The 17,672-nt window shown below is 36.0% G+C and overlaps 3 protein-coding genes across 3 annotated transcripts; 2 read left to right on the top strand and 1 right to left on the bottom strand.

Annotated features, from left to right (window-relative positions):
- Nucleotides 1-391: 391 nt before the first annotated feature.
- On the bottom strand, nucleotides 392-8,635 carry LOC121264521 (DNA replication licensing factor MCM6). Its single transcript, XM_041167738.1, has 18 exons — nucleotides 8,450-8,635; nucleotides 8,175-8,324; nucleotides 7,970-8,095; nucleotides 5,600-5,762; nucleotides 5,289-5,482; nucleotides 4,976-5,171; nucleotides 4,790-4,867; nucleotides 4,134-4,363; nucleotides 3,933-4,047; nucleotides 2,909-2,983; nucleotides 2,681-2,821; nucleotides 2,295-2,498; nucleotides 2,030-2,191; nucleotides 1,878-1,933; nucleotides 1,646-1,785; nucleotides 1,419-1,544; nucleotides 971-1,101; nucleotides 392-900 (listed from the first exon to the last, which is right to left on the bottom strand). The coding sequence occupies exons 1-18, from the start codon at nucleotides 8,524-8,526 to the stop codon at nucleotides 760-762; spliced, it is 2,505 nt and encodes an 834-aa protein (XP_041023672.1). The 5' UTR covers nucleotides 8,527-8,635; the 3' UTR covers nucleotides 392-759.
- Nucleotides 8,636-10,906: 2,271 nt separating this feature from the next.
- On the top strand, nucleotides 10,907-14,882 carry LOC121264520 (ycf3-interacting protein 1, chloroplastic). The gene is made up of 6 exons (XM_041167737.1): nucleotides 10,907-11,241; nucleotides 11,329-11,373; nucleotides 11,596-11,709; nucleotides 12,806-12,886; nucleotides 14,032-14,196; nucleotides 14,652-14,882. The coding sequence occupies exons 1-6, from the start codon at nucleotides 10,966-10,968 to the stop codon at nucleotides 14,739-14,741; spliced, it is 771 nt and encodes a 256-aa protein (XP_041023671.1). The 5' UTR covers nucleotides 10,907-10,965; the 3' UTR covers nucleotides 14,742-14,882.
- Nucleotides 14,883-15,036: 154 nt separating this feature from the next.
- On the top strand, nucleotides 15,037-16,958 carry LOC121264519. The gene has a single exon (XM_041167736.1). The coding sequence runs from the start codon at nucleotides 15,547-15,549 to the stop codon at nucleotides 16,711-16,713; it is 1,167 nt and encodes a 388-aa protein (XP_041023670.1). The 5' UTR covers nucleotides 15,037-15,546; the 3' UTR covers nucleotides 16,714-16,958.
- Nucleotides 16,959-17,672: the final 714 nt, after the last annotated feature.

The following is a 17,672-nucleotide window of genomic DNA, read 5'->3' as shown; positions in this document are numbered from 1 at the left end:
AATTGAAAAAATAGGAAAAAATAAAAGTTTCTAGAGGAAAAAACAGAGTGAAATCGTGAATTCATGAATATAAATTTGAACAATCAGCATGTCTTAATTCACAGAAGACAATTCAAAGATAACCTCGATCGACTTTGTCACAAAGTATCTAAATAAATATATATATATATATATATATATATATATATATTTACTATGTGCCTGTCAGTCAATATATATGATTTGGTTTTGGATATGAATGCATGCCATACTATATAATGTAATTTAGTCTGTTCAAAGAAATTGAGGTGCAATTTCAAGCTCCATAATCTGAACACTCTCCAGTTCAAACTAAATGATATAGAAAAAGTAGTAGCAAATTAATGAACTCAACACCCATATCCCATGGTCATGGAGTTCAAATTCAAGTAGCAACTCAGAATTAAATTAGGCTTCAAGAATATTTTATTACACACCAGGTTACAGCAGATTAAAGGAAAATAAAATTCAACTATTGCACCAGTAGCAGCAACAAACCATTGAAACACCAGTATTTTGAATAACATACAGTTGTACACCAAGCACTCACTCGGGCAACCATTCTTCCCTTCGTTAGTATAATAGCTGGCCGAGACCCGTGCTGGGCTGTTGATGGAACCATCAAAGTTTAAGCAGTAATGGATCCACCGATTGTAACGGAAAGGCGAATTTGCTGCAGTACAGAAGGCTAACTTTTGAGTACTAGATGAGCTGGTTACTGCTTTTAAAAAATTTGCTGACTCAATCTATGACATAATTTGGAGCAACAACTAAAATTCTGTCATTTCTAGATACAGATGATGGCTGCTCTGCAGCTTCGCTCTCTGCAGCTTGCCTACCGTCATCTACCACTATCAAATGGCCTTCCCTTCGTATCAAACTCTGTACCAAAAGCATTTGATGATTAAAATGATCCAAAAAATACTTGGCAGGATGCAAGATTATTAGTTACCTCGATGATAGCTTTAATCTTGGATACTTCATTTGCTGCTTCCTCCATAGAGCTGTAGTTATTCTTTTCATTCTGCTGTGCAACATACCATTGGATCAAGTCCCTTTGCCTCATTCCAGCCAATCCAGTCCCTGCAAAAACAAAGTCCACAGCATGTTTCAAAGCAATGAACTAAAATGACAAAAAACAAATCATGAATTACTTCTGTAGCAGCATGGTTCTTATCAACCGGAGCTTCCAAATCTGCATCTCAGGTCCAATCTCAAAATACGTTGCAATTAAGATTTTCTACACACAATACATGCGCGCACATACATACATTATACATACTAAAATCTTATATATTGAACTTGAAGTAACAATATCCAGCAAAACTCTTATGGTACAATTTTCAGGTCAAAACTTGATATATTAAAGCAATTAATGGCAAAGGGAGCATGCGGTCTACCTTCTTGTATTACAGCTTCTTCATGCTGTCTAAGGCGCATGACTAGAGCTTGGGTAACCCTCTGAAAATACTCGTCAGTAATCACAAGTTTCTTCCCTTGGCGATTTCCAGTATCTTCTCCACTTTCTGGGCCATCATAAACCAATTAAAATGAACAGATTGGTCACTAACATAAAAGTTCAAACAAAAAATGATCTAAAAAAGCAGCACTGGCGATATGATCTCACCGGCATTCCCAGAAGCTGGCTCAGCTGCAGAGTTGCTTGGTTGAGCATCATCTTGGCCGGTGCCATCATTTCCATCACCACCATTACCATCATCACGAACTTCTTGAAACTCTGACAGATCAATCTCACTAGACTCCACACTGCATGGCAAAGTAATTAACATTATGGCCATTACAATTACTATGAGAGATTGATAAAGAGGACCATTGACACATTTTCATCATTCTCTTGCCTGATTATGGATGTTTTTAGCAATCTCACTGCCAAACGAACATGACGTGGTTGTACCTACCAAAAAAAAAAAAAAAAAAATCCATGAAGTCTAACGCGGAAATGCGTAACAATGTCAATGCAGATGGATAAGTAGCCAAAAAGTTTAAGCACCTGAGTTTCCAAATAACATCGGGCAATCGCTTCTGACAGTCTTATCAGTGCCTCCAGCTGCCTAACTGTCATGCGATAAGCAACTCTACTACCAGGAGCTGTATCACCTCTTCGGAGAGCAACATAAGAGTCCACCAACAGTTTCCTGGCTTCTGAGTTTAGCTGCATTATTCTAGACTCTGTTAGGAGGCAAACTACATTGACAAAAAAGCTTTTCAAGACAAAATAACTGCCTGCTGATTATATAAAAAAATATATACCAGACCTTGGGTTTCAGAGTCTTTGCATATGCAATATAACGTTTTAGCTCTGCTGTTGTGAAGGCAGGGCTGAGTGCCTCTTCGCGCTTTTGATGTACTCTTACAATGTGATGAGCAACATGATAGTCAGTTTGGTCATCTGGGTCATCAATCATAACATATACCAAATCGAATCTTGAGAGAATGGCAGGAGGAAGAGCCACATTATACTGGAAAGAAAACATATAATGAGATTAATCCTCATTAATAAATACATCAACATTAATTGGTCACACCACTGTAAGGCAAAGATATCATTTTCCTCAAGCATTAACAGTGGACTGGGGTGAAAGACTAGGACAAAAACCCATGCACTGTTGGAAACACTCATCAGTTGCAACAATCGTCTCACCTTGAGTGGTTTAGACTTGTCATAGCGCCCCCCTGTGGGATTGGCAGCAGCAAGAATTGATGTCCGAGCATTTAGTGTTGCTTGTATTCCTGCTTTTGTAATGCTTATCGTCTGTTGTTCCATGGCTTCGTGAATTGCCACCTTCAAGTTCATTAATAAATCAGACATGTGAAATTGTCTATGCATAGTATCCTAAGCTGATTTAAATAAACCACAAAGATAAAGCACCTGATCTCTGATGTCCATCTTGTCAAATTCATCAATACAACAAATGCCATTGTCAGCAAGCATCAGTGCACCAGCCTGGATAAAATCAGATGAGATATATTAGGCAATTTTTAGGGTTTTTTTTTTTTGGGGGGGGGGGGGGGGGGGGGGGGGGGGGGGGCGGCTATGCAAAGAGATTATATACAAGGAAAAAGTAAGAAAAAATTTAAGGATGGCTTACACTTGGAATTTATATATCCCAAAACTGAGAAAAATATCGCACATCCAAACAAGAAATGCTTTGGGTATTTCTTTTATGCAGTGTTTTCAAAAAATATCAAGTTCAGATTAAGACTGCCAATAGCTTTTCCATGTTATAACTAAAACTAGTATACTCATCTTGTTCATGTGATTTTAGTTGAAAGTTCTTTCCACATCCTTTGAAGAGCTGGAAGTCGGCACTTTCCCATTGTACAAATAGTGCTTTGATCTAGATTTCTTAGATAAGAAAATATTATTTTTCCCTACAAAGCTTGATACTCGAGACAGTATAATTGAGAAAAGACTTGCAAGCTTGATGATTGACAAGCATCGCCACTACAAAATTCAAGTCCTTGCCAGGACTACTTGCATATGATTCCCTAATTTTTAGCAGAGTACAGTCACAGAACGAGTGGAAGTTTTTTGCATTGGGAGTCATGACTAAAAAAATTATGAGTAGAATATTCTTTGGTCTACAAACTTACTGCTGGAATTATGCTAAGAGGTCTTATCACTTGATTTCGAAATACGGCTTATAGGTTTAATTTACTGATTCAAAGCAGCTTAATAACCATCTATCTCTGTTGGTCGTATCTGAGACTCTCCTTGTTTCTTAACCCTAGTAACAAGTAGAACTAATGAAGTACTATTGACCCAATCATAGAAATGATCACTTTTGGCATTTTGTAGAAATTGTCTCTAAATTCTGGTCGCCCCAATGCAGGCTCTGAGTGTAATAAAAATTCATGGATTTTCAAAAGGAGCAACATAAACTAAATGTTACCTCAATACAGAATTCACCAGTTTCTGGTTCTTTGGCCACAGTTGCAGTCAACCCAGCCGCAGATGAGGATTTTCCAGATGTGTAAACAGATCTTGGAACTATGCCTGCAGTATACCTTGAATTCATAGAACAACATATGTAAGTGGTTGAATTTCTATAAATCACAATATTGAAATGATAAATGCAGAAATAGTGGCATACTTGAGGAACTGAGACTTAGCGCAGCTGGGATCTCCAACAATACAGACATTGAGGTCCCCTCTCAGATTGATCCCTTCATGTGTAAACTTATGAACGCCACCCAGGAGCATAAGCAAGATTGCTCGCTTGATATCTTGGTGACCAAACACGGTTGGGGCAATGCTATCAACAAGTTTATTGAAGAAATCAGGAGTATTTCTCATTCTTTGAATGTCATCTAGATCTTCTGCCTGCAGAATAAGAAATAAACACAATTGGGGATTAGGTTCCCAAATATATGTAGGAAATCTCAAGCATCATATTGAAGTAGAACAACTTGTATAAACCAGATGAGAGAGAGCCAGGGACAAATGACTGATCAAACATACAAAGACATTCTGAGAATTACAACAGCTGAAAGATATCCTCTTGGGATGCATACAGTATATTGGTTTCACTGTTCACATTACCTAATAAACAACGTAATTTTCTTCTCAAAGAACCGAATCATAAAACATCAAAATAAAGAAGAGAAGCATAATTTATCATCACAGAGTCAACAAAGGAACTCTATTAATGAGACATAATACAACATGAACCAATTACGTATAAAAATTACTACATCTCAGGCAAACAGGGACCCGTAAGAAACAGTAAACTGTGGATGATGAACTAACTGTGAACTGCTGGTTGTCATCTTCATCAGCATCCTTCTTTCTATTCCTGATGTCAGTATTCCTTCTACCATCAGAAATCTGCATAAAAGCGGCATTTATGAAACACAGACCATAGAAAGACATCTCATTTAATTAAGTAACAGGGTTACTGACATCTCATCTAATAAAGACATCTCAATGACCTACCTGAACTGAATTGGCAATAAAGGCAAGGCGATAAGAGAGGTCTCTCACTCCCAATGCTCGAAGGCCCCTCACACCTCCATTTCCAACTGCAGAATCTTTGCGCTGAGGAGCTTCACGACGACATTCTGCTCTCTCACCAGGGGATGCCAATGCCAATATGTCCGGTATGACAACCACAGTGCCAGTGAAAATGACCCTATTGGTGCATAGAAGATGAAGCAAAATTACGACTTAGATGATTGAATTAACCAGATAAAGACATTTAAACAAATCAGTGACCCAACATGGATCCAGGAAAATGAATTTATCTTACGTGTCACCAGCTCTGGCCTGTTCCACAATTTCATGGCGAAGAATAACATCCAGTGATCTAGGAAGGGAGCCAGCAGGTATCTCTTTAGAAGTCTCTTGCATTCTTATCCTCTGCCAATCTGCAAATTTGCTTTCTTGCTGAAGCAATGCCCACTTTGTTCTATTTAAACAAAGTGCATTGACACATATTGTTGGCTGCAAGTCCACAATCAACACCAAACCACAATAATATTAGGCTTAAAATCCACCATTGTGGTCAGCAGATAACACCAAATCATAATATTTAGTTCTAAGAAGCAATAAATAACCTACCTCAGTGTACTTAAATTGTTGCTCAACATTTTTTATGATGTTCCCGCAAACCAAGCACTTGAAAGTCCCTTGAAGAAGCTCTGGTCGAACCTCGCTCGTGCGAGTCACCACTCCTGTCACTGATACTAGTTTTCCAATTTCTGCTGTAGTTAACTCCCTCAATCTACAGATGGAATATATAAAGGATTACAAAATTGTAAACAATTTTTAGCTAATCTAATTGGGATTAAGAAATTCAATAGATGCACATTTGTCTGTTTTAGTAACCAAGAAATTGAACAAAAATAATAGCCTTTCGTATGATGTTATTAAGGTCAAAAGAACTAAAAGAATACATTGAACTTGCAGCAGTCTTTGGTCTATGGCAGAGCCTGAGGGGAAGGGGGAACAAATGTAGCTGGGCTTTTTATCACTTCTCCCAGATCAATTTTTGGATTACAATTGAACGCTCAATCATATCAACTGGTTACAGTTATACTCCTTGAAGTAGAAACTACTTTGGGTTTATCTACTTTCAGTCAGAAACAGCATATCTTACAATAATATACCCAACTAGGATTCCTATTTAAGTCTTAAGTACTGAGTCCACCCTAATTGTTGCCAAAATTATTGCTACACAACTTAGCATAAGATAGGTTTCCCTTGTTGCAATGAGTAGGGGAATATGACAATGAGGTTGCTGCTACTAATACATATGATATTTCTTATTTTCATGCTGCAAAATTGAGCCCACATTGTCAAATATTGGCAAAGTACAAGTAACAGCTTGGATTTGAAGGTTTGGTGAGTCATTGTTATTGTTGATTTGACTGGCATCACCATAATACGCAGTGGGAGGAAATAATGGAAGATTTTTTGGAAGTATGTATCAGTACCTGGGACTTATAAGCTCTATTTCTTTGTCTTCTTTGTCCTCCATTGTAGCTATATAACAATATTATCACAAAATTTTATTTCGTGAAATATTTTAATGTAGTCCCCCAAACCAATCAAGTAAAAAATCATTTGCAACAACCCAAAGAAAAAACAAGTCCTTTTTAGACTTTTACTCTAAAGGACCTGTCAAGGATTACAATTAGAGCTCCTTGAAATCATTATAAAGCTCAATTCCACCTAGTAAGGAATCAATGTAGGACATGACACTCAATGCACTTTCATCATATTTGTTCACCTGTATCATACTCCTCCCACTCAACATGGGACTTAAGGGGCATTAAGGCCTTGTTTGGTTACACAGATGAGATGAGAAATATGTGAATAGTAGTAAGATTGTTTGTGAAGCAATTTGAGTTAAGATGTTTTATGCGTTTTTGGGAAAGGAGAGAAAAAATAAGTTGAATAAAAATATTATAAAATTAAAATATTGTTAGAATATAATTTTTTAATATAATTTTTGTTTTGCAATTTGAAAAAAGTTGTATTTTTTGTGTGTTTTGTTTAGAAATTTAGGAAAGATGTAATGATTAGATAATGATTAGATGAAAATGTTGAAATTTTGAAATTGAAAATTGAAAATTGTTTGTACTTGAATGATATTTGGATGTTGAGTTGAGATGAGATGAGAGGAGATAGGTTGAGATCATATGTGAAACCAAATGGGGCTTAAAATATCTGCCACTCATATCCTTGATGTCCTTGTCAGGGCCCATATTATACTCATGTACTGAATGCCCCAACAGTGCACCACCTGATGTTGCTAAGTCATCTCTAATATCATTTGTAAAGACCCAATAAAAAGTCTGCGCAAAATATGGACTTATATTATTCCAAAAAGACTAATCAAGTTTATAATCGGAGCTCCTTGAAATACTTATTTTTGAAATAATTATAAAGCTGAGTTCTAGGGTTCTACCTAGTAAGGAACCGATGTGGGACCTAGCACTCAATGCATCCTTGTCATACCCATTCACCTCTATCATGCTTTTTGCACTCAGTGTGAGATTTATTAGGGCATTACACCCTGACCCTTATTGGTTGTGGTGAAATTTTCATGTGTAGAACTCACCCAGAAAAAGGAAAAAAAAAAAATACTTATTTTTCAATTGTTCTCCTTTTCCTAAAGATCATGTAAACTTTTCGACAACAACCAGCTCCTATCAAAACAGATTGCCTAGCAAAGCACAACTTAAAAACTTAAAAGACAAAGCTCACATACATATTGCATTTACAACAAATTAAAGAAAGCTCAACTGCTCAATATAAGTTTACATGAGTTTTATGTAGCCTATCTAGACTATTTAATGAATGGGCTTTTGTCTGTGTCTCAAAGTTGAAAGTATTAGGATGTAAATCGTTTATTTATTATTATATACAACTAGATTAAACTGGAAACGGTTGTGTTTCCTGAAAATAATCAAAAGATAGCTGTACCTCTTACAGAGAGGGAGGTTGAAGAAGGCAACATTGATATCCTTGTTAGGGTTATCGTCGGCTATGAAAGTAGGCTTCTGTTCCATCACAAACCTCTTGCAGGCGTTCTTCAGATACGGCTCAAACCTATTAATCAAGGATATTTATCTTAGGGAATTAGGTCTTCGAATGTATAAAAAAGTCGAAAATAGAAAAGAAAAAAAACCTCAAGTATTCTTCAGAAATGGCCTTTTGGAGGAGATTGTTGAAGAGCATGACGTGATGGAAGTCGATGAACATGGTGGTGGATTCGCTGGCTTTCATTGCTTCGATCTCCGCCTCGTAATAAGGCTCAACCGAATTCCCAAGTCTAAAGCTGATTCATTTATCCACGATCCATTCCATTCCATACACAGAAACAAAAGCACTCAATTCGTATTAGCCACCATCATCATCATTATCGTTATTAAACAAAAATATCTCAGGAGAAGATGAACAAACCTCTTGAGGAAGTCTAGGAAAATGGTCTCCACCCGAACAGCTTTCTCATCCTCGAAGTAACCACCAAACCCGTCCATATTCTTCTTCTTCTTCTTCCTCCTCTGAATCAGATGGGGCAAAACCAAACCTTAGCTCTGTATCTCTGATCCAACTGGTAAAGAGCTCTCTCTCTCTCTCTCTTTCTCTGTGGCGGGAAAAGAAGCGGTTTCCCGCTAAAAAGCCAATACGATAATCCGATTGCTTTTGTGGGCCGGACTCCAAAGTTCGAAGCCCATTAAGATTAAGTGTCCAGCCTCTGACTGATAAGCCCACAAATGACCTTCTCACCCAAAAACAACGCATTGAACTTGAATTTGAAAATAATAAAAAAATGCTCATGAGGTAGAATCCCTCCATTGAATTTAAAAACAATGATTGAAATTTATATGAAAGTAATTGGAGAAGAGATCTACTCAAGAATTGATGAAAATTTTTAATTTATCACCTATTTAGATAAGTTAGTAATTTTTTTTTTTTAAAATGAGATAAGTTAATAATGAAAAATTCTTCTCAACAGTCACTATTCACCATCCCACATCTTACACTCTATGAAAAACACTTCACACTCTATAAAAAGCTATAAGTGTGGGGTGTGTAATATGAACAGTTACTGATTTGTAACAAAACTCGTTAGTAATTGAATTGATCTAAAAGAGGTTAAGAATTAAGGCGTACCTTTAAATGCAAAACCAGCAAAAGGATTCAAGTCTTTTAAAATGGCATGAAATAGTTATTAGGTGCTCCCAATCAAACCACCTTTATAAATTAGTTTTCTCTTGGATGATATTACTACTAATTGCAGTTTACTGACCAATAGCAAATGAGACGTATGTTACTCTGTTAGTCCTAATTTTTCCTCCCTATATTTTCTTTTTACCTTTCCTTGAATGTTTAGTACCCAAGTTTCCATTTTTTGGAGCAGGGGTTCTCTCAATCCCTCATCTACTGCACTTAGGAATCTTGTATTGGAATTACTTGCTTACTAAAAAAATTTACTAACCAAAGAATCCTATTGCATAGGATAACTGTTGGAGTGCCTGTAAAGTGAGGTATATGTCATTAACTTGCAACTTTGCAAATACTTTTTTGAGACATTTTTAATCATATTAAGCTAGCCTTTAAGACAAATTTTAAAATAAATCTGAGTGATAGTTTTGTCCCAACTTCATCAAGAACATAATAGTACTAAGTCAAGGGACAGATTATGAGCATAAATCCCAACTTCCTTGAAATTTTGAACTCATGATTTATTTTTACCAAATTACTCGGAGAGTAAGATCCGTTTAGATAGTGAGATGAAATGTGATAGTTTTAGATAAAAAATGAAAGTTGAAAGTTGAAAATATATTATTAGAATATTATTTTTTAATATTATTATTGTTTTGACATTTGAAAATTTTGAATTATTTATTATATTTACAGGTGTAAAAATTAACCGGGAAACCAAAAAATCAGCCCAGACTAGTTGAACCGGTTAAGTTCGGGACTGGTTCCCTTAATTCCAAAACCGATCGTTACCAGTCCAATTCTAGTTCTATACTTTTTAGGACCAAATCGGATAGTTCACTATAGTATATATTTTAAATTAATTTTTTTAATATTATATATAATTTTTTTAATATTATATATAATTTTTTTATAATATATATAATAATATAAATTATAATGATATAGAATATAATGTTATTATAATTTATAATATAAAATTTTAATCTTGAACATGAAAATTTATTTGATCTAATGCTTTAAACATAATATATATATATATATTAATAACATTTTATGACCTAATAAGTTATCAACATAGTCCGTTTGATAAATACATAATATATTAGTAATATTAATATACATTAGTATATTAATTACATTTTATATCCTAATACTAATGCTCTTAAAACTGGAAAATTGGATCGAACCAGATCGGAATCAGTAAAACTAGATGTATCGATTTAGGAGAGTAACCGATGCGTAATCGATTTTTAAAAATGTAAAACTGGTACATACCGATTTGATTATAAATTATGTTTAAAATTGGATTGAACTGATTACACTCTTAATTATATTTTATATAAAAATTTAAAAAAATTATAATAATATAATCATTATAACGAGATAAAATAAAATAATTTTCATATCCAAACGCGACCTATATCGCTGACGTACCTTTAATGGGATTTGACAATATGAACTTGACAGTCGAGGAGATTCTAGCTTTTCTATTTAAAAGTTCCATGCAGCCTCGAGTCCAGTTCTCCACTTCAAGTAGCAGGAGAACTGGACCGGTTAAAAAGTTGATTGAGCTTAAGATCCAAGCTTTCTGGGCTTCATATGCTTGCGAAGAAGTTGATTCAATTCAGCCCATGGGTGGAGTTGGGATGGGCCAAGACTATGCGGAATATCTGTTTGGTGAAGGGGAAAAACAAACAAAAAAGGGAAAATAAAAATCGTAAGTCGTGGCCACTGGTTCAGTCGGAATTATGGAAGGGATGGCTTTGCCACTGTTTCAACTCCCACTTGCTGTTGCATCATCCTCTTCTCGTATTCCAACGGTACCCATCTTATATTTCCACCACCAGCTGCACCGCGATGCCCTTCCACTCCATTATTTGTGCGGCCGTCGTCCGAGGAGGAGTGGAGTTGTTGTACTTGTCAGTAAGGAAGAGACAACATCTACCCAAGAGGACGAGCAGCAAGATGACTTTGAGGAACCACCAGAACCTTTAGACCTCGAATACGTTCGCCAAATAAAAAATGTCTGTTCTTGTTTTTCTTTCTCTCTCACAATATTTTTCTGTGTACCGAAGAGAATTTAGTATAGTAACTTCATCTGTCTCCCCTAGGTGTTGGAGCTTCTCAAGAAAAATAGAGACATGCTTTTCAGTGAGGTCAGTCTTCTTTTACTTCAATTACACTCAGCTTTCTACTTCAATTACACTTGTTCTTCTATTACTCTATATTTTATTTCCTTCTCACCATTGGTTTTAATTCTTTAACTTAAATGTTGTAGTAAATTTTGGGGCTTTTTTTTTTTTTTGGGAATTCCCACTACTAAATTTCCCATGCGCGTGGAGCTGACTCAGTTCATTTTTGTGTTGCTAAATATGTAGGTTAAGTTGACCGTAATGATTGAGGACCCAAGAGAAGTTGAGCGCAGGAGATTACTCGGGATCGAGGATCCTGATGCCCCAACTAGGGATGACTTAGTTACTGCTTTGGAAGAAGTGAGCCTTGCTTCTGTTTTGTTTTTGTTTTTTTCATATTTTACAAAAACTGAACTAGGCGTACTACAATTCTAATAGTTCCATGATCGTGTTTGACAACTTTTTAAATTGAATTAGGTTGTGGAAGTTTGATAGCAAAGCATTAATTTAAGTAATATATGATACTCTTTTCAAATTAATGTAACAGTTCATCATTCCCATATTTTATTGCTCTCTCATTTTATTGGTTTTTTTTTTTTTATTTTTATTTTCCAGTCTGAAGCCAGAATCATATGCTTGATGGTCATTTATGGTTCTCTAGCCATTTCTTTTATTTGTAGTTCGCTAGCCATGAATGCATGATTTCTTTTATTTATTCAAAGTTTGTGGGTTTACTTTTGTGTAATCCCTTTGCGACTAAAGTATTTTCCTTTATTTATTGTTGACTAAATTTGCAAGCTACAGGATCCAAAGCAATTATATTGTTTAAATCAGGATTGTTAGGGTCTGAAATATTTGCACCTATAAATAATGAAATGGATTTTTGTTAGTAAATTCTCTAGTTTAAATCATAATTGCTTTGATGGATTTCTTTAGTTCCTTACTCATAAGCAGTATATTATTTAACTTATTTTCTTGCAATATATAATGATGAGAAGGGGAAAGAAAAGAGTTTAGACTTGAAGGGTGAACTTTTTAAGATTGATCAGATCCCTTATTGGCATCATTGCGAATGCAGTTAGAGCACAGAATCAAAGGGCATTATACTTCATTGTACAAGCTTCACAATTTGACAAGTCAGGACAGTTTTGTTGCAAGAGGAAAAGCATGTCACGTGGTCACTTGTTTTCAGTCATATATATTCCAAGACATGTAGTTATATCTAGTGCTATATTCATTGATGTTACTCTTTACCATCCTTTCTATATATCATATTTTCTCCAATATATTTGTGTTGTTGAAGTGTTATTGATCTCTCTGCATTGACATTTTCACCTTCTCACTACCGTAGAATGAGAAGAGATGGTTTTTCTTTGACACATGTGAAGTGCTGACAGAGTTTGAAACTTATTCAATTTATTGGTACAACTCATGGTGCAATTGTTTAATGTACTAGGTGAATGAAGGAAAAGTACCAAAAGATCGTGTTGCTCTTAAGTTGTTAGCCGAGGAAATGGCTCAATGGCCTAACTTAGAGGTACTATTGTAACTTAAGCGTATGACATTCTTGTTATTAGAGATCAAAATTGTTTGAAAGCTTCTTGCAAGCATGCTGTGCGCTTTTTCTTTGATATTAAATGACATTTACATAATTTTCACTCACTTCCAGGCTCCATCATTTAATGCATGCAGCTAAAATGCTAAAATTATCTGAGTTGGGGGTCTGTAGAAGAAATTTGAACCTGAATGTTGATACTGTTTCAAGAAGCAGGCTCTAGTAGTTGTAAGATTAGGTTAATGTTTGAATCTCTGTTTTTGCAAAATATTGACCCCTTAAAGGCAGACTGATATATGTATCCCGCTATTTCACAGGGATAGGAGATATATTTTATTTGATAAAAATACTGAACCTCAATGTATACTTCATAACCAATAAGGATCAAAGAATTCATTGGAGGGTGTACATTGCAACTAATTTATGGTTTTGGGTCCAGATTACAATGGGCTACTGTTCAAGATGTGAAGTGTAATACCTCAATCCTTCTCTAGACATTAGAATTTTAGGTACCGATGGTGATGTCAACTGGTCCCTCCAAGAGCAATATTAGAATTGCCACTTGAAGGTGGTTTTTGTAAAGAAAAAAAGAAAATTCTGTCAGAAAATATCAGTCACAAAAGCTCAGACTTTGAGGAAGTTGGCAGACGATGCATATCAACAGCACCATACACACATTTAATGTGATGACCAAAGTTAGATAAACTTTCCAAAAGGCTTGCATTCAGTTTTTAATCTAATTCAAGATGTTAACCACCCTAATCTGAAGGAATTCTTAAGAATTATGCTCTTTTTTAAGGTCCAAAACATGATGCCACCTGAATTTCCAAAATACATTATTGTTTGTTATTTTGATACACATTTTTTGTTTTAACTTTCCTTACAACTCTGCATATTCTGCCTTAACTAATGAGAGTGTTCCAAATGTAAGCCTGAGAACCATCTGGAAGCATTTATTTGTTGGAGCACCTCTGATGTGATCATCATACAGATTAAATGATCATGCAGATATTTTCCAGATGGCTCACCTGTCACCACTGGTGTATCATGCTAATTTTACTGACTCTACTACCAATTTCCTGGAACAATTGTGTTTCCATGATTCCATCTATTGTTTTTTTGTATAGGTTGAAGCATCAAAGACAAAGCCTAGGAAATCCTTGTATGCAAAAGCCACTGACACTGGTATCGATCCTAAGGAGGCTGCTAAAAGACTGAACCTTGATTGGGATTCAGCTGCTGAGATAGAAGATAGTGATGCCAAAGATGAGACCGAAGTGCCTCCAGCTGTGGTTTGTTTCTTTTACCTTCTCTTGAAAAATTGCAGTATTCTTATTGGTATTAGGCTATTGACACAGCTTTTGGTCCAACATATTTTGGGCTTGTTGCTCCAGTCCTGGTTAATGTAGCAAGCATCACAATTGTCAAGTTATGAGATCTGGGAATGCTAATTGGCTCTTAAACCGCAAAAAGCTTCTAGTGCATGGTGTTTTGCCTTACACTGACATTGATTTATCTTTTAAAATCCAATATGCATCTATTAAAAAGCACATTATACTATATAACAGTAACTAACTGGCAACACCAGTAACATGTTAAAACATAGCTTCACAATCATCTTATTCTTATGAGGAGTGCACTGAGCTTAGGGAATTGCCTTGTGAAATATGAAGTTGAGAAGCTTTGATAGTGACTTTGTGTTAGCTAATCCTGGAAACATTTACCTAGAAAGCTTCGTTTCTTGCAGGGTTATGGAGCACTTTACCTGGTCACCGCATTTCCAGTCATCATTGGTATCTCAGTGGTCTTGATTTTGTTTTTTAATTCTCTCCAGTAGATATTGTATTGCCATTTTGTATAGTCTATGATTCTTGCTAGAGGTCCTTGCACGAGCACGGACATCAGAATCATTAGATTAAATGTATATTTCTGGTAATCATGTCATTGCTGTAATAATATGTTTTGTTTTCCCTCTTCATCCCCGTTTTCTCCAAATGGAGAGCAATACCATGCATGCTGTAAATCTATCGCTCCTTCGGCCCCAAGTGAAATATCTTATTATTCTTGTTCCATAATACACGCCCATTTTTCGAAAAACAAAAGGTTCTTTTATTCATTTATTTTTTTTGTTTGTATTTTCTATGTTAAGGTTACCTTGTGGTCTGAAAAAAAGAGAGGAAGAAATCTGTACATTATGAGACAGAGAGAACATATTATGTATCTGTACATTTTCCATTGGAGTCAATTGTCCCTGCAATATGTTTATATCGCGTTTTATAAATATGGCAAACTGTCATTGGCTTGGTTATTGGTTTAAGTTTGATCCTTAGTCCTTAGATGCTGTTGATGCAAAGCCTATTTTGTCCCATGTTCTGTTTGTACAAAAGTCAGCTCTTATAATTTTTTTTAAAAGGCACGTTCTCAGGTGAATTATTGTTGAAGTTACCCCAAAGAAAATATGGCATTATATTTAGATGTGTCTTAAGGCTTATCTAACTAAACAAAGAAGGCAGGAGAACGTGGAAATCACTATCGAGAAGTTGATGAATATGCTGAGCACGTCCTAACTTACCCACGAGTCTTCTTCCTCCTTTTAAGTAGTCCAGTCCATCAATTCTGCCTCACAATCTGCATCTTTCACCATGGCGCTTCCAACTTCAGATGCAGTTCTTCCCATCTCAAAACACTGCTCCCAACAAACACGTGGCATTTACAATGGAGTTGGAGTTGAAGTTGACGTCCATGTCCATGTGACAGCTGAACGTGAGGAATTCTACAAGGAAGTTCGGGTAGAGTACTCTGATTTTCATCCTGATCTTCCCTATGAGTTCGAGTTCTTGCCTGTGGAGAAACCCAAACTTTTGGTTGAAAAGGAGAGCATGCAGAAGGAAAAGCAGATTTTGGTGGATCCTATTTCCTTGAAAGGATCATCGTTTAAAAAGGCGAGCTTTAATATGATGTCGCTTCCGCCACCTCTACCACCTGCAAAATCCAAGTTCTTAAGCTTCAGCCTCCCAAACTCAGCCAACTCCTCTCCTCGATTCAGCTCAATTCTGAAGAAGAAATTAAGGAATGAAACGAAAGAAAATCCTCGAAGAGTCAGTAATCTGGCCCGCCAGCACTCTGCAGCGGACAATCATCTGATGCTGCAAAGAGAGGTGAACTTACGACGGAGCAAATCCGCAGATGGAAGAACACACACCCCATCGGACGATTTGGACTTTTGGCTTATAAAACCAGATGTTTCTGAATATGATAATAGGTACTACGCCAGCATTTCCAAGACTACTGAATCTAGCAAAGATATTAACAAGAAGGTGAGGTGCATGGATGCTGGTGATAAGGAGTTTAAATGTGGTGCCATGTGCCTGTTCTTGCCAGGCTTTAGCAAGGTAAAGCCAGTAAGAGCAAGAAAGGTAGAAACAGAGAATGAAAATGTGATATCCAGGACAGTTTCCTTGGAAAAATTCGAATGTGGGTCTTGGGCTTCATCAGCAGTAACACACGACCCTGATGATGACTCCAAGAATCTCTACTTTGATCTGCCATTGGAGTTAATCCGAGCTAACGTCAATGATGCACATTCACCAGTTACAGCAGCTTTCATATTTGATAAAGATCAGAAAGGCATTCTCAAGAATAGTTCGACAAGAGCAGCAGCCAAGAAATCAGATGAATCACCGCGCCATGTTCGTTTTTCTACATCATCCCCTAAATCACACCCAACCTCACCAGCTTCTTGCATTACACCTCGTTTGCGCAAGGCCAGGGAAGAATTCAATGCCTTCTTGGAAGCACAGGGTGCTTGAAATGTCTTGAATCATCATTATCTACGCTGTTTGTGCATACGAGAGTATCAGCCCATTTTTTTCGTTAGCCGATGACTGTCAGAAGTGAATACATAGGAGGCCCCGATTTTCTTTTTCTTTCCTTTGTAGTGTATTTTATATTTTGTCTTTGTTGTGGCTACCACATGAACAACTGTATCAACAGTTGTTCACTTGTAGCCTTGTAGGGAGGCCTCGAGGAAATAGCATCCTCACCATTTCACTTGAAATAGATAGCATTTATTTAAATGCGTCTACTTTAAAAAAAATTATTTATACAGTTTTAAAATATATAAGTTAGTACAAAGCTTGCTAGCTCCTCGCTATTTTTAAAAGGATTACACAGGACTTGTAAACTCTAAAACTATATTTAACTTTACTCATATTTTAAATGGATTATATATGTTTCTATTCTAGAGGGAAGGTCTAAAGAGAATTGTAGGCGTTCCTTTAAGATAGAAAGCATAGTTTGACATAGAAGTAGGAGCTCAAAAAACAAAAACAATGAATATGAGTTTTTTATCCATAAAAATTATAATACATAGAGACTTAACTTATGACCACCTTATAGAAGAACAATTATTTCAAGAGCTCACAATGGAATTTTCAACACACATGTATTGATCTTTTGGATGATAATATATACAAGCTTTCCAAATTCATCTAAGGAAATATATAGCTATCAAACTTATTAAGGAAATATATAGCTATAGAAAAAACTGACATACAATCAGTTACAAAAAATCTGCACTTAATTATAGGGCATGATTCTTGGCATAATGGTTGCTGCAGATCACTTCCAGCAGATCACTTCCAGATTTGTTGTGAATTTGAATTTGATTATTTCTTTGTGTCACTTTCCTTAATATGCCCCCGCAAAATTGAGCTTCCATCGGCAAGACCAATTTTGGCTCGTAAAGATTCTGTGCGTTCCTAGGACA

This window comes from Juglans microcarpa x Juglans regia, chromosome 5D (assembly GCF_004785595.1).
Source record: "Juglans microcarpa x Juglans regia isolate MS1-56 chromosome 5D, Jm3101_v1.0, whole genome shotgun sequence".
In the NCBI taxonomy this organism is placed as follows: Eukaryota; Viridiplantae; Streptophyta; class Magnoliopsida; order Fagales; family Juglandaceae; genus Juglans; species Juglans microcarpa x Juglans regia.
This window is presented reverse-complemented; position numbering and strand designations above follow the sequence as displayed.